Below are 13,773 nucleotides of genomic sequence, written 5' to 3'. Positions count from 1 at the left end.
TTAGGGAAAGGTACCCTGCAACTTTATTGTCACTGCTCTGCAGATAAATTGGCGCATGAAGTAATAAATACTTGTAAAGGCTTAGAAACTTAAAAAATAGTTAGGTTATGTGCATTTTTTAAAATATTCGAATTGGAAATTCTGGATGATAGCATTATGATTCTCATTGCCAAACTTCAGAACTGCTCCATGGTCTGTGACTGAACCTCGTATCAAATTGAGCAGTGGGATCTTTCCCGGAAGTAAATGGCGATTGCAGCGTGGTACTAACTACACCATCTCATTCTAATGCTTTACCTCGACGTGCACCACCTTCATGTACTCTCATGGCTTCCAGAGGAGAACTTTATTTTCTTCAATTTCATGCCAGTTTAAAAAACTTAATTGAAAGAGTGTAAAAGGTTAGAGATATTAACATCAACAAAAAGAAAAGGAAATGAGTTTCATGGAATAAAAATGTGTGTACCGATATGTACATATTTCAATAAAACATTTTTTTATTATGAAGAAAACTATAAACATTCGTATAAACCGCAACAGTGGAGTTGCATAACAATGGAAATAAAGTATGTTTACTATAACATATATTTAAATTGAATGAATGTATCATCAAATTTTACTTTAATTTGTATTAAAATTGTAAACTCGTAAGAGTGACGAAAAAGAAAAAAATAATCTCTACTGCAAAAAGTAGCTATTCTGAATGGAAATTAAATTCTCTCGGCTATGCACTGGAAGTTTGGATTAAAATCACTCTTGAATAAAAGAAAGAGCCAGAAAGGCACGTGGCATGATGCTAAAATTAATTGAAACATGATTTTTATGTGGACGATTGATCAATTTTCTTTCAGTTTCATATTTCATTTGTAAAAATGTATAAAGTTAATCATAACAATATATTTTGATTATTACATTATAAATCATTTGTTTTTATTAAAATACCTATCACCAACAATTCGTTCACATTCATTCCATTCATAATGCAAGATTTTATTTCTCACCTAGAGAGAAAAATCCTCATTCTGTAACAAGACCGAAAAAAAAAAAAACCGTTTCTATCTCTAGCAGGCACTGCTTCAGAATTTAATGTTCATACTAACTACAGTACAATGTAGTCATTATACCAACTCTCAAGTTCGGAAATGGTAGGCCTAATTCCTTCATCAACATCATCTCCTCCCTTTTCTACAATACATATATAAATTGAGCAATGATCACATTCCTCAAATTGCCTTGCAATTCAAAATAACAGAATGTATAATATTTATAGATATTATTTAATAGATTACTGGTAGGTCATTCATTCACTCCAATCTCTCAAATCAATGCACACCGCCAATCTGGACAATCACTGATATCAATACATCAACAAGATAGTAATTTCCAATCTATCAAATCATCGAAACTCATTCAAACATCGAAGATTCATCAGTCACTCTAATCAATCAATCAATTTGCTATTTATATATACACATCAACGTCAACATTTTATTGCACTGAGCAAATAACAATGAGCAACTTCTAATATTTCTTTTTTCTCGAGCACCGTACATTTATGTGTAATTCTTGTTTCATTATAAGATTCTTGGCAAATAATTATTCTTGCCAACCACTGGCCAGTTAGCATACATACGGAACTAGGATGCAAATGCTAAAATTAAAAATATCTACGCTACCTATATAATTATGAATACTGAGCAGATGGTTGTCCGACACTCCATGCTATCACATACTCAGTCTCGCAGGAAGTTCTTCTCATCCTGATTACTTGTACTCACTAGTTTTGTGACTAATTAATGTCATGTTCATAACATAATATAAAAAAATTAAGATATGTATGATATAACATAAAAGGAATCATGTATGGTGTTTCATACTTTGGTTCAATATGCATCTCTTCTCACAACTGATGCATTTTCTCATTGAGGTTATGTCACCCAATCTCCAATACAATAAGATGGCTCAACACGTGAGTCCGGGATGCAAATCCTGAGGCTTGTATTAGTCACTCACGAATTCTTTCACATTTCAAACACCATCATCTTGATTACCATCTGGGTCCGGATCTGGATCAGTGTTCACGTTATTTAGTAATGTGTAAGAGTCCCGGATAATCAGTAATCTATGTTGACCATTAACAATGAAACTGCTTCCCCTACGCAGAGTTTCTTTGCCTCTTTCCAACGTTTCCTTAGTGAACACTATGTTCTTGTAGGCTTTTACAAATACTCCGACAAGAATTAGTATTCCTACTGCAATGCAGCTGTATGAAAGGATGGGTGCTGCTATTTCAGCCACTGTTGTTGCCAGGTACAGCCATCGTCGTATAACTGGTGTCAACTCTGCCACTCCCTGAAAATCCAACGTAATTACATTAGCATCATTCCATATCAGGATGTAACATTTGTTCAAATACAATTTAGAAAGACACTGTTGTAGCTTATTTGGTATAAGGATGAATATTCTGAAATGGGTAGGTAAATGTATGTCCCGGCTGATTTAAGGAGTTTCTTGAAAATGTTAACTGATTACTTTTGCGTTTAATTAACTAACTCTCACATGTTTTAGTTGGAAACAAAGCATTAAATGATTAATTTTAAAATTTATAATTGAAAAATAACGTCCAAATGTAACTACAGTCCCTGTGTCCCCAACTACATTTTACTCTGTTTTACTGAGTTTTTCTCGGAATTTTTCGATTTGATTTTATTTCCTCGACCAAGATTATAAAAATAAATAGTTAAAATACTTATGAAAGACAGAAATTGTTGTTTATTTAATTCTGAAAGGACACAACTTTAATGTAAAGTTTGTCCCCAAAAATTTTGTAACGCCAATCCCTCGAAATAAAAGAGCTACACAAAAGACAATTTTGTTACATGTGGTAAATTTTAACTGTTTGTAGTGATGAGAGGTCAACATGGCGCCAGTTAAAAAACTTTTCGTCCATTGTCGTAATTTATTTTATTGAAAAATACAAAAATCATCACTGATGACTGAATGTTATGTTTTCTATTGGTAACACCAGTCCCAGGTGGGATTAAATATAGTTTGTATATATTAAACTTTCGTAGTATATGCACTAAAAAATCTAACCTTCATGATATTTTTAACGATTTATTTTGTCAGAACTATTGCGGAAATTATACTGTACTAATTTGTAACAAAGGTCCCTGTAACAACTTCGATCCCTTTATTGTGGGACCGAGGTTTCATTTAACACACAATTATTAAATACTGGTGGATAAAGTAACTTCGAATATTATTTCATGTGATTGTTTATAGGAAAGAAAAAAGTCTGATGATGAAAGTAGGAAATATGAAAGGGAGAAGATATGTAGGCAGAGGGCAAATATGACTGAAGAGGAGTTGCAGAAAAAAAGGGACTAAGGCAAAGAATATATATAAAAAAAAAGAAAGAAAATAGCAGATATGACTGATCGTGAAAAAAGAAATGTTCGAAGACAAGTGAAATCTGAAGTACAGAAGTTTAGGAGATACCTTAAACAATGGGCTGTAAGGGAAAGATAACAATAATACCTTGTTTTTTTTTTAAATTAGAAAAACTCACATAAAATTTTTTTTAAGCTCAACTGATACCAGAATCTTCAATAATAGGAGCAAATGTAACCAATGTGAGAAAAAGGTACACAATTTAATATAATATATTTTTTTCCAGTTTTGTTATTCATATTTGCCCATTTCAGAATATTCACCCATAAATGAGGAGACGAGACCTGGCATGTGAGCTGTGCGAGAGGGAAAAGAATGAGCTGTCAGAAAGAGAGTTTATTTCAAGTTCATCTCAGACTAAAACCTATCTTCCCCTTTCATACTCATTGGTGATACAGCCACGGTACATGGTAAGGTCATAGGACAGGTCTTGCCTCCTCCACTGTAGCTTTATGGCCATTAATCTAGCAATTCTAGTTTCAGATCTTGGCAGAGTTTTTTTTAGCGTGCAATAATAAACAAATATGTGCAGTAATAAAAGTTAAAAGACAACAGATACCAAGTGAAAGCAATAGTCTTGTACCGTATTCATGGAAATTTGCATTATATAAGTTACACACAGTTACAATAAACAGAAAAGTACAAGTACCGGTAATGTAAACAATTGTAGCATAATTATGCAAAATTGATGTAAGAAATTAACTAACTTGTAACAGCCAACAGTATCTTAGAATTTCGTTAGCCTACCGATCTACTCAATAAATTTTATCTTTGTATTATACATTGTGAGAATAGTTTACACAATTTATACAAATTATTCTGTCTGTGTGGCCGTTGCGTAAGAAATGACATATGGCAACAGCATTCAGTACCATATAGTAAGTAGTAGGCCTACTGTTTGTGACTGGAATCTGTGGTCCTGGAAGTTGAAGATAGGAGAGGAGAACCGTTCTTCTGAGCAGAGGTATTTAAAGTAAGATATTTATGATCTATCACTCAGAGTTGTGTAGTACTGCCAAATCTATACAAAATGAATCGTAAGTAATGACATTAATTTCAGGAGGTTATTCTTTGAGATATTTCGAACAAAAAAGTTTAATACAATTTTGCTCGTTTTTGCTTCTTTTTCGAGATAAAAATTGTTTTATGTAAAACATTTCATAGCGTGTTTTGGGAAAGCCACTGATTGGATTCCCAATATGCCCAGACAATTTAAGAGAGCAGTGTATTATGATAATAAATTATTGAAAGAATTTTAGTTTTGTCCTTTAAATATGCAGAAATTTGATCTGAACAATATATGTAACTTTTCGTTCTGCAAAAGAATTTTACGATGTTACATTTGTTCGGATAAAATTTCTGTACATTTAAAGGACAAAACTAAATATTTCAATAATTTATTATCATAATACACTGCTCTCTTAAATTGAGTGAGCATATTGAAGATTAAAATAATGACTTTCCCAAAACACTCTATGAAATGTTTTATATAAAACAATTTTTATCTCGTAAAGAAAGAAAAAAACGAGCAAAACTGTATTAAATTTATTGTTTGAAATATCTCAAAGAATAATCCCCTCAAATTAATTATACTTTACTTACGGTTCATTCTGTATATATAGAGTTTTCATTTCAAAACTTTTCAGTCTAAATAACTATAAACTACAATTTAAATCGAATTAAAAAAGCACGGGAATTTAAGTATTGAGGGGAAAGTTTAAAACCAGTCTTAATTGCATATTAGGTTTCAACCACTCACCCCCAGCCATTCCAAACTTTAGAATTTCACATGGCACCCTTATCTTGTGATACTTAAATCTTAAATTGTTTATAAGTTTACATCTCATTTTTGTTTTCTCATCTTTTGTTTTCTATCGTCGGCTGGCATCCTGAATTGTGTGTGTGTATGTGTGTGTGTGTGTGTGTGTGTGTGTGTGTGTGTGTGTGTCTAATGCTCTGGATTTAACAATGAAGTCATCATCCTTCTTGCTTCCCAATATTTTGATGGAAGGTCCACAAATGCCCTAAGAGTTTCACAATTAGCCAGGTGCTCCATCTCCATGTCCTCTTCTCTGGTGCACAGTAAGCATTTAGGTGAATTCAGTACTCCAATATGATGGAGGTGTTTACTGAGGCAATCATGACCAGTAATTAATCTAAACATGGCCACGGCAGATTTTCGAGGTAGATCAGGAATTAGTTTTGGATCTTTGAAGGATTCTTTCCATTTTGAATTTTGATGTTTTGCCTGTTCGCTGTAACTTATTCTTTTTATGACTCGCTTTATTGATTCATATGGGAACTTGAAATTTGTTTTTAAGTTGATATAAGTTCCTTTCTTTGCTAACATATCTGCTTTCTCATTACCGTTCAGTCCGCAGTGGGCCGGGATCCATTGGAAGACCACTTTTTTATTTAGCATTTGAATTTGTTTTACCATGCAATGAATTTCTTTTACTTTTTCCATTTTAGGGGATGTAGTTGAGCTGATGGACTGGATTGCAGCTTTGGAGTCAGACAGGATGACTATGTTTTTGCACTGGTTTAGCCAAACAAATACATTTTGAAGTGATGTATAAATGGCTTCAACTTCGCCATCAAAATTTGTTGTGTACTTGCCAACATTTTTATAAAGAGAAAAGTATTGGCAAGCAGCTCCTGCTCCAGCTCCTTCATTTTGATCCATGAGAGATCCATCAGTGTAAATGTACAACCAGTCCTTTTGTGGATATTTTCTATTAATTGTTTGTAGGGCAATGGCTTTTGCAATTTCTGGATTTATATCTTTTTTGTTGAAGACTTCATCAAGATCAAGGCAGCAATCTACTTTGAAGTTATTAAGTGGATTATATCGAGACATGAAATTTTCCTTTTCACTTGGTATTTCTAGAATTTGCTTAAGCTTTTCTACCTCTTGTATGTATCCATTTTGGGTCCTCAATGTAAATTTAGAATCTTTTATTTACTCCATTTATCCCAATTTGGAAACCTTCTTAATTTTTCATAGGTTAAAAGGGCTTGTGTTTCAAGATCTGTTACAACTGGTTTATTAGATGTGATTATTTGCATGGCTTCAATTGGAGTAGTTTTAATTGCACCAGTGATGAGACCATCCTGAATTGTTGTTACTGTTAATTAGAGCTGAAAAGAATAAAGTTACGAAGACTATTGAGCATTTCATGTAATAGTTCTGTTTGTGTATTTATTTTAAAATGTGCATACCCTTCAAGAGAGAACGGTAATCATATTGATTTATGGAGCTGAATATCATTCTGCCCACAGAACTGCTAGAGCTTTCAACAAGAGGCATCCTGAAAAAACGTGTAACCGATATGTGATAGATCTAGTACGGAAATATATTCTGTGTGCAACAAAAAAATAATCAACCTAGAAAACTCGAAGAAACAGGTCTATAACAAACACTTCTTTTGGTTCCAAACATAAAGTGCTAAAAATTTACGAAAATACCCAAAATAAACTGTGTTTTCATCCTACAACCAATTGACTTATTTATATTTATTAAAATTTAAACGGTTTCAGGCTGCCAGGCAACGATAAAAAACAAAAGATGGGAGAACAAATGAATAGGATGTATAAACAATTGAATACTCTTTGAAATTTAAGTATCACAAGATAGGGGTGACATTTGAGGTTGGGGTTGAGGGGATGAATTTTAATATGCAATTAAGACTGATTTTAAACTTTCCCCTGAATATCTAAATTGGGATGTTTTTTGTTCAATTAAATTCAATTTAAATTACTGTACATAGTTATTTAGACTGGGAAGTAGTTTTGAAATGAAAATCCTATATATACGAACATTTCACGCAATTACCAATCAATGTATTAGTTCAGAAAGTTCAGAAGCTCAGTTAGATATCTTTCGTTATTTAGAGTGAGTAGCATTACTGGTAAGTAAAAAAGTTCATAGTGCCAGCTTACAAAATTCTTTCCAAGACTGTAGAGGGCAGTCACAGACATTACTGATAATTCTCTGAGCATTGTTCCTATCACTGCATTGCACTAAAGAATTATTATTAAAAAGTGAAAAAATACCTCTTGAATCCAAATTATTGGGAAGACAATATCAGGAAACTTTGAAACTGAGTGGATATTGGGTGAGCGTTCTACTTTTAGATTGAACTGGACACGGACTTGACCTTCTACAGGAACTCCCAGACTCTGAAACAAATAAGATACATATTTAATTATTTTCCTAAGACAAATGTTAAAAAACGTGAAAACATGCCAAAAACAATTACTTCTAGGTCGTAATTCATGACGAAGAATATTATTATTATTATTATTATTATTATTATTATTATTATTATTATTATTATTACTACTTACTGGCTTTTAAGGAACCCGAAGGTTCATTGCTGCCCTCACATAAGCCTGCCATTGGTCCCTATCTCTATCATCATATCCCACCTCAAATCCATTTTAATATTATCTTCCCATCTATGTCTCGGCCTCCCTAAAGGTCTTTTTCCCTCCGGCCTCCCAACTAACACTCTATATGCATTTCTGAATTCGGCCATACGTGCTACATGCCCTGCCCATCTCAAACGTCTGGATTTAATGTTCCTAATTATGTCAGGTGAAGAATACAATGTGTGCAGTTCTGTGTTGTGTAACATTCTCCATTCTCCCGTAACTTCATCCCTCTTAGCCCCGAATATTTTCCTAAGCACCTTATTCTCAAACACCCTTAACCTATGTTCCGCTCTCAAAGTGAGAGTCCAAGTTTCACAACCATACAGAACAACCGGTAATATAACTGTTTTATAAATTCTAACTTTCAGATTTTTTGACAACAGGCTCGATGACAAAAGCTTCTCAACCGAATAATAACAGGCATTTCCCATATTTATTCTGTGTTTAATTTTCTCCCGAGTACCGGTATCATTTATATTTGTTACTGTTGCTCCAAGATATTTGAACTTCTCTACCTCTTCAAAAGATAAATTTCCAATTTTTATATTTCCATTTCGTACAATATTCTCGTCACGAGACATAATCATATACTTTGTCTTTTCGGAATTTACTTCCAAATTATATATAATAATTTCTATTACAGCCTTCCACAGGAAATAACAACGGCAATGATTTCAACTTACAGGTTGTATAAGAAAGTAGGTTCTATGTTTTTCTTCTTCTGGCTTCAATCCTTCGACAGCATCCAAGAGAGCTGGATCAGCATTGTAGAAATGTGGAAAAGAGAGATAGGCTGGTGCACCTGTAAAAGAAAGGAGAATTTAACGTTTTCTGCAAATGCAAAATACTAATCACAAAATTACAGAAAACAAAGAAAACTACTCGATGTTCTTGGTTAATTTCTAAGTGTTAAAAGATAAAAGTGATAAATATATAGGTTCTGTATATACTGTACTGTATTTATCAATTAAAATCTGACACCAGCGAACACTACATCGATGACTTTAGAGATCCTGAAATACAATGAGATGTTAAAAGAACATGGCGAATAACATAATTAGGCCTAAATAATCGATTTTAAATTTATTTTGAATAATTAATCTTTATCACTCTTTTTTATTTATTTTATTTTTTACTGAAAAACTATAAATGCTGATGTATAATCTTTAATGAATCCTTGATTATGCCTAATATATTATCATATAACCAAATGAGAGAAAGCTGCAAAACTTTTAAATATGACCATGCTAATTTTAAAACTTTTCTTCTGCTACCATATTGTAAATAGTGGTTATTGTTGGAATTTCTTAGTTGAACTGCTACTAATTCTTCTTCTGCGTCTTCATCTTCATTAGTTCGATCTTTTCCAAGATCGATCTTGTATCTTCTTGTTCTTACTTTACAATGTAAAATTTGTTTTCTTTTTTTCTGAACGTATTTTAAGCAATTTGTTTTGAAATTATCTATTGTATGTGATAATGGACCAGCTTCTAATTATTCGTCTTTTGTATCATCATTTTTTATATAATCTAGTCTGGTGCAGCCATTCATGGACTTTAAGTATGTCATTTCATTGACTTACAGTATTTATTTAGCTTTGATAGACATGACCAAAGTGTCGATTCTGTAGGGTATTGTGGGTATTGCTATAGTTTTATGAGGTTATTTTTAATGCGACACAAATGAAATTACTACTTTTTAAAATTTTCTTTATTTATATCTTCTTTTGTATACTGTATATACCAAAGTTGAAATGAGTACCTGTTTTCAAATACAACTGCCCTTAACTAATATTGTTCTGATTAGAGATTTACCCTAGAATGCTATCGTTTTATGTCTCTTTTATATCTCAAAATTGTATATTTGACTTATTTTGTTAAAATATATATTGCTCTTTGTAAATTTGTCTTGTATTCTTGTGTTTTATTTATATTATTAGCAAACAACAACATATTTATTTATTTATTGGTTGATTTTTCTTATATCTGTTGTTATGTTGCTATAATTATAGAGATTGTCTATACAGATGTTAAATAAGTTAGATAGTAAACTTGGTACTACATCTATGCAAGGCAAACTGTCTGTAGACAAACAATAGCATGAAACCAATGAAACAAAAACTGTGCTTCTTGAAGTTTATTTCAGACTCATGTGTATTACTCCAAGACAAGGACGGAAGTAACTTTATGATTTCTTAGCTACCATAATATCATGATTACTTTCAGTTGCTAATGGATTTACAAGTTAGAGTCTAGAAGAATTCTCTGATTGAGGTTTTGGCTGATATGTATGTACAGTAGTGGCAAAAAAAAAAAAAATCGGACCGACCCTTGTAGCTGATACAAAAGAATCCTGTGCTGTGTATTGTGTCAAACTGTGGTAATTTCAATATGGATAGTGAAGCCAGAGGTATGCACTGCTATTTAATGCAAAAATACGCAGTTATCTTTGCCGATTAGAGGTAGAAATGTAATATTGATGCCAGATGAAAACAAAACTCTCAAAGTTTTTTTGTCTGCAAGTTTGAGGCATGGAAGGATACAAAAGACAGTAAGAATCGAACAAATGCAATAAATGTCATTGTTACAATTAATTATACAAGATGGATGTGTTTTATGACTAGTAAAATTTGAATCTGTGACTCTGAAATCAGCTACAAGGGTCAGTCCGGCTTTTTTTGGTCACTACTGTACATCTATTAATCAGGCAGTACATCTCACTTGACGATGTGTGTCAGAGGAAGAACAATTGCTTGTATACATCTGAAGTCTGATTAGTGTAATATGTAGGTAATCGACTATGTATGAAATGGAGAGGGAAAGGAACTGGCCACTCTAACCATTTATCTCCTGGCCTAGTTGCCTCATAAGCGGTGCCTTTTGGTATCACTTGTGAGGTTCAGACCTGTATTCAGACAATTGACTAAACAACAGTCCAGAAGAATGGTAGAAGGTAGTAGATTTGATACATGTGCAAATGTTGGTAAGTAATGTCTATATTTATTGGTAATGGTATATGCGTTGAATTCACAAAACTACATGTTAATGTAGTGTACTGGTACTTTATGATTATCTTGAAATAATTCAAAGAGCTATTTGTTGAATAACTGGTGCTCACTACCTCACCAACAATGTTCAACTCTACTACTAACTTCATATGCCTTGTAGGCAGTTCACGTTCAGAATCTACAGGCTAGTTATATGATTAAGCTGTTCATTATCCATCATACTGTCGATTGTAAAATTATAGTGCCATGAATGTGCACTGACATTGCCATGAATATTGAAATTGTATTCCAATGAATAATACAATCAAATCCAATGGCTAATACAATCAAATCCAATGACTAATTCAATCCAATCCAATTACTAATCCAATGCTATCCAATGGCTAATCCAATGCAATCCAATGGCTAATTCAATCCAATCAAATGGCTAATCCAATCCGATCCAATGACTAATACAATTCAATTCAATGATTAATCCAATTAAATCTAATGACTAATCCAATTAAATCTAATGACTAATAAGTAATTGATTAACTAGCGGACTTACTCGTGTTAATTATGTAAGTCTGTGCGGCTTACAGCTGTTTCGGTGCTTCACCACACCATCCTCAGAGCCTACTAGATGTCGGAGTCATCTCGAACTTCTCTGGCTGTTGTGTGGGTGCGTTTGATTGTTGAAAAGTGTTGAAAAGTGGAGTCAAATAGTGTGTGTGTACTGAAATTGATCTGTGCGTTTGTATATTTCATATTGTTCTAGTGTGTTGAGTTTTTGGTTCTTGGGTTGTATGTGTAGCATTTCCATGTCTGTATTTATGTTATTGTATGTATGGTTAGCATTAGTTATGTGTTCGGCATATGTAGATGTATTGTGTCCTCTGGTTATTGCTTTAATGTGTTCTTTGTATCGAGTTTGGAATGGTCTGCCTGTCTGTCCAATGTAGAACTTGTCGCAACTATTAATGTGAGTTTGTATATACCTGTGTGGTCGTATTTATTTGTTTGTGTTTTTTGTGTGTTGAGATGTCTTTGTAGTGTGTTTTCTGTTCTGTATGCTATGTTGTATTTCTGCTTTCTGAATGAAGATGCGATCTTATGTGTGCTTTTGTTTTCATATGTTAGTGTGATGTATTTCTTGTGTTTGTGTTGTGTTTTGCGTGTTTTTGTGTTTAACTTTTTGTTTTGTCTTTCTTATGATGTTGTCTATTATGTTTGGACTGTAACCGTTTTCTTGTGCTATGTGTTTGATTGTGTTCACTTCTTCATTGTAGTGTTGTAGTAATTAACACGAGTAAGTCCGCTAGTTAATCAATTACTTATATTCAAGTGTTAAAAGTAGTGTACACAAGATTCAAAATGGATAATGACTAATCCAATTCAATCCAATGGCTAATCCAATATTAACAGATCTACAATTATTTTGCCATGTGTTCATGTGCAAGTTCCCTTAATCAAAGTATAGTTTGGGATACTACTATCAGCATTCCAACAGCAAGACTAGAACTGTACCTACCGAACTGACATGGCGCAATGCTCTGGAGACCTTTTGCAGGGCACATTTCATCGTTCTCTCCACAATAGCATTTGTTATCAGGCTGAGAATCTGGCAGGTCGAAAACGTCTTCGGTTGTCGTGTAGAGTCCTGCCTCTATGCCATCCTTACTCGTCATACCCCGAAACTTCAACGGGAGTATCCTGCACACATCTTTGTCATACACGTGAACTATGTCGCTGTGTGTGTATTTTCGAGGCGGAAAGAAGGAACCTTCCGACGCGAGAATATCATTGCATGGTGAACCTTTCCAGTACGGCAGATGATCTAGCCCATTTAACCTGTTCAGGAGTCCAAATTCTTCCATAGATGTGTGACCAGTGAAAATCGTGGAGACTTCATTCAGTGTCCCGTTTCTCTGTAAGAATAAGATGCAGCATACAGCCACTGTGTTGTCTTTACAGGTAAATTACTATTAATAAAAGCAGTGACAAGCAAATAAATGAATCGTTTATTGTAAAAACACCACAACCGACATTTTTTTTACAAAATGCGTTTTTTTGTGGATTTTGATTGCCAGTATGAATGCGTATCTTTTGATATAAAAGTCCTATATCTAACATGACTGTAACATGTAAAAAATTGGACAAGAAATATAATTTATTTATTTATTTAATCTGACAGGATTAAGGCCATAAGGCCTTCTCTTCCATCCTATCAGATAGCACATATAAATACAAAAAAGAAATACAAACACTGATGAAAATAATACAAATTAAGTTAAAGCCCTGTAGAAGGTCAACAGAATCAAAAGAAAACTATAGAGCTCTCATCGAGCTAATACAAGAAAAAAGAAAGAAAACAGAGATAGCAATGATGATATTGATAACAGCAGCAGCAGCAGCAGCAGCAGCAGCAGTAGGAGTAGTAGTAGTAGTAGTAGTAGTAGTAGTAGTAGTAGTAGTAGTAGTAGTAGTAGTAGTAGTAGTAGTAGTAGTAGTAGTAGTAGTAATAATAAGAATAATAATAATAAATATATTACATATTAATTTTCAATTTTACAACAGCATAGTTACAATATTTACTATATGTCATGGGTTAAGGTGAAGTTGCGCAACCTAACATGTGTTCAACAAGCAATTCCACGAACTAGAATGTGATTTTTTAATTTAAATTTGAATTTTGATATTGTCTGACAGTCTCTGACATGGTCAGGGAGAGAATTCCAGAGGCGTGGAATAGATATGCTGAAAGATGATGAGTAGAAGGATGTTCTGTGCAGAGGAATAGAGAGAAAGTACATGTTCTGGGTTCGAGGTAGTGGAAGGTAAACAAAACGAGATGCTAGGTAAGAGGGTGAGGAGGTGTGGATGATTTTAAATAGTAA

At 33.3% G+C, this 13,773-nt stretch overlaps 1 protein-coding gene across 2 annotated transcripts in view; it reads right to left on the bottom strand.

The window, feature by feature from the left end:
• Window positions 1–479: 479 nt before the first annotated feature.
• dsb (debris buster) overlaps window positions 480–13,773 on the bottom strand; it is a 353,068-nt gene continuing 339,774 nt past the window's right edge. For both annotated transcript variants that reach the window (XM_069829468.1, XM_069829469.1), the window contains exons 7-10: window positions 12,408–12,804; window positions 8,574–8,692; window positions 7,510–7,635; window positions 480–2,352 (exon numbers count right to left, since the gene is read on the bottom strand). In XM_069829468.1, coding sequence (XP_069685569.1) covers window positions 2,029–2,352; window positions 7,510–7,635; window positions 8,574–8,692; window positions 12,408–12,804 — 966 coding nt within the window. In that variant the 3' untranslated portion in view covers window positions 480–2,028. The remainder of the gene's footprint in view (window positions 2,353–7,509; window positions 7,636–8,573; window positions 8,693–12,407; window positions 12,805–13,773) is intronic.

This window comes from Periplaneta americana, chromosome 6, assembly GCF_040183065.1.
Source record: "Periplaneta americana isolate PAMFEO1 chromosome 6, P.americana_PAMFEO1_priV1, whole genome shotgun sequence".
In the NCBI taxonomy this organism is placed as follows: Eukaryota; Metazoa; Arthropoda; class Insecta; order Blattodea; family Blattidae; genus Periplaneta; species Periplaneta americana.
This window is presented reverse-complemented; position numbering and strand designations above follow the sequence as displayed.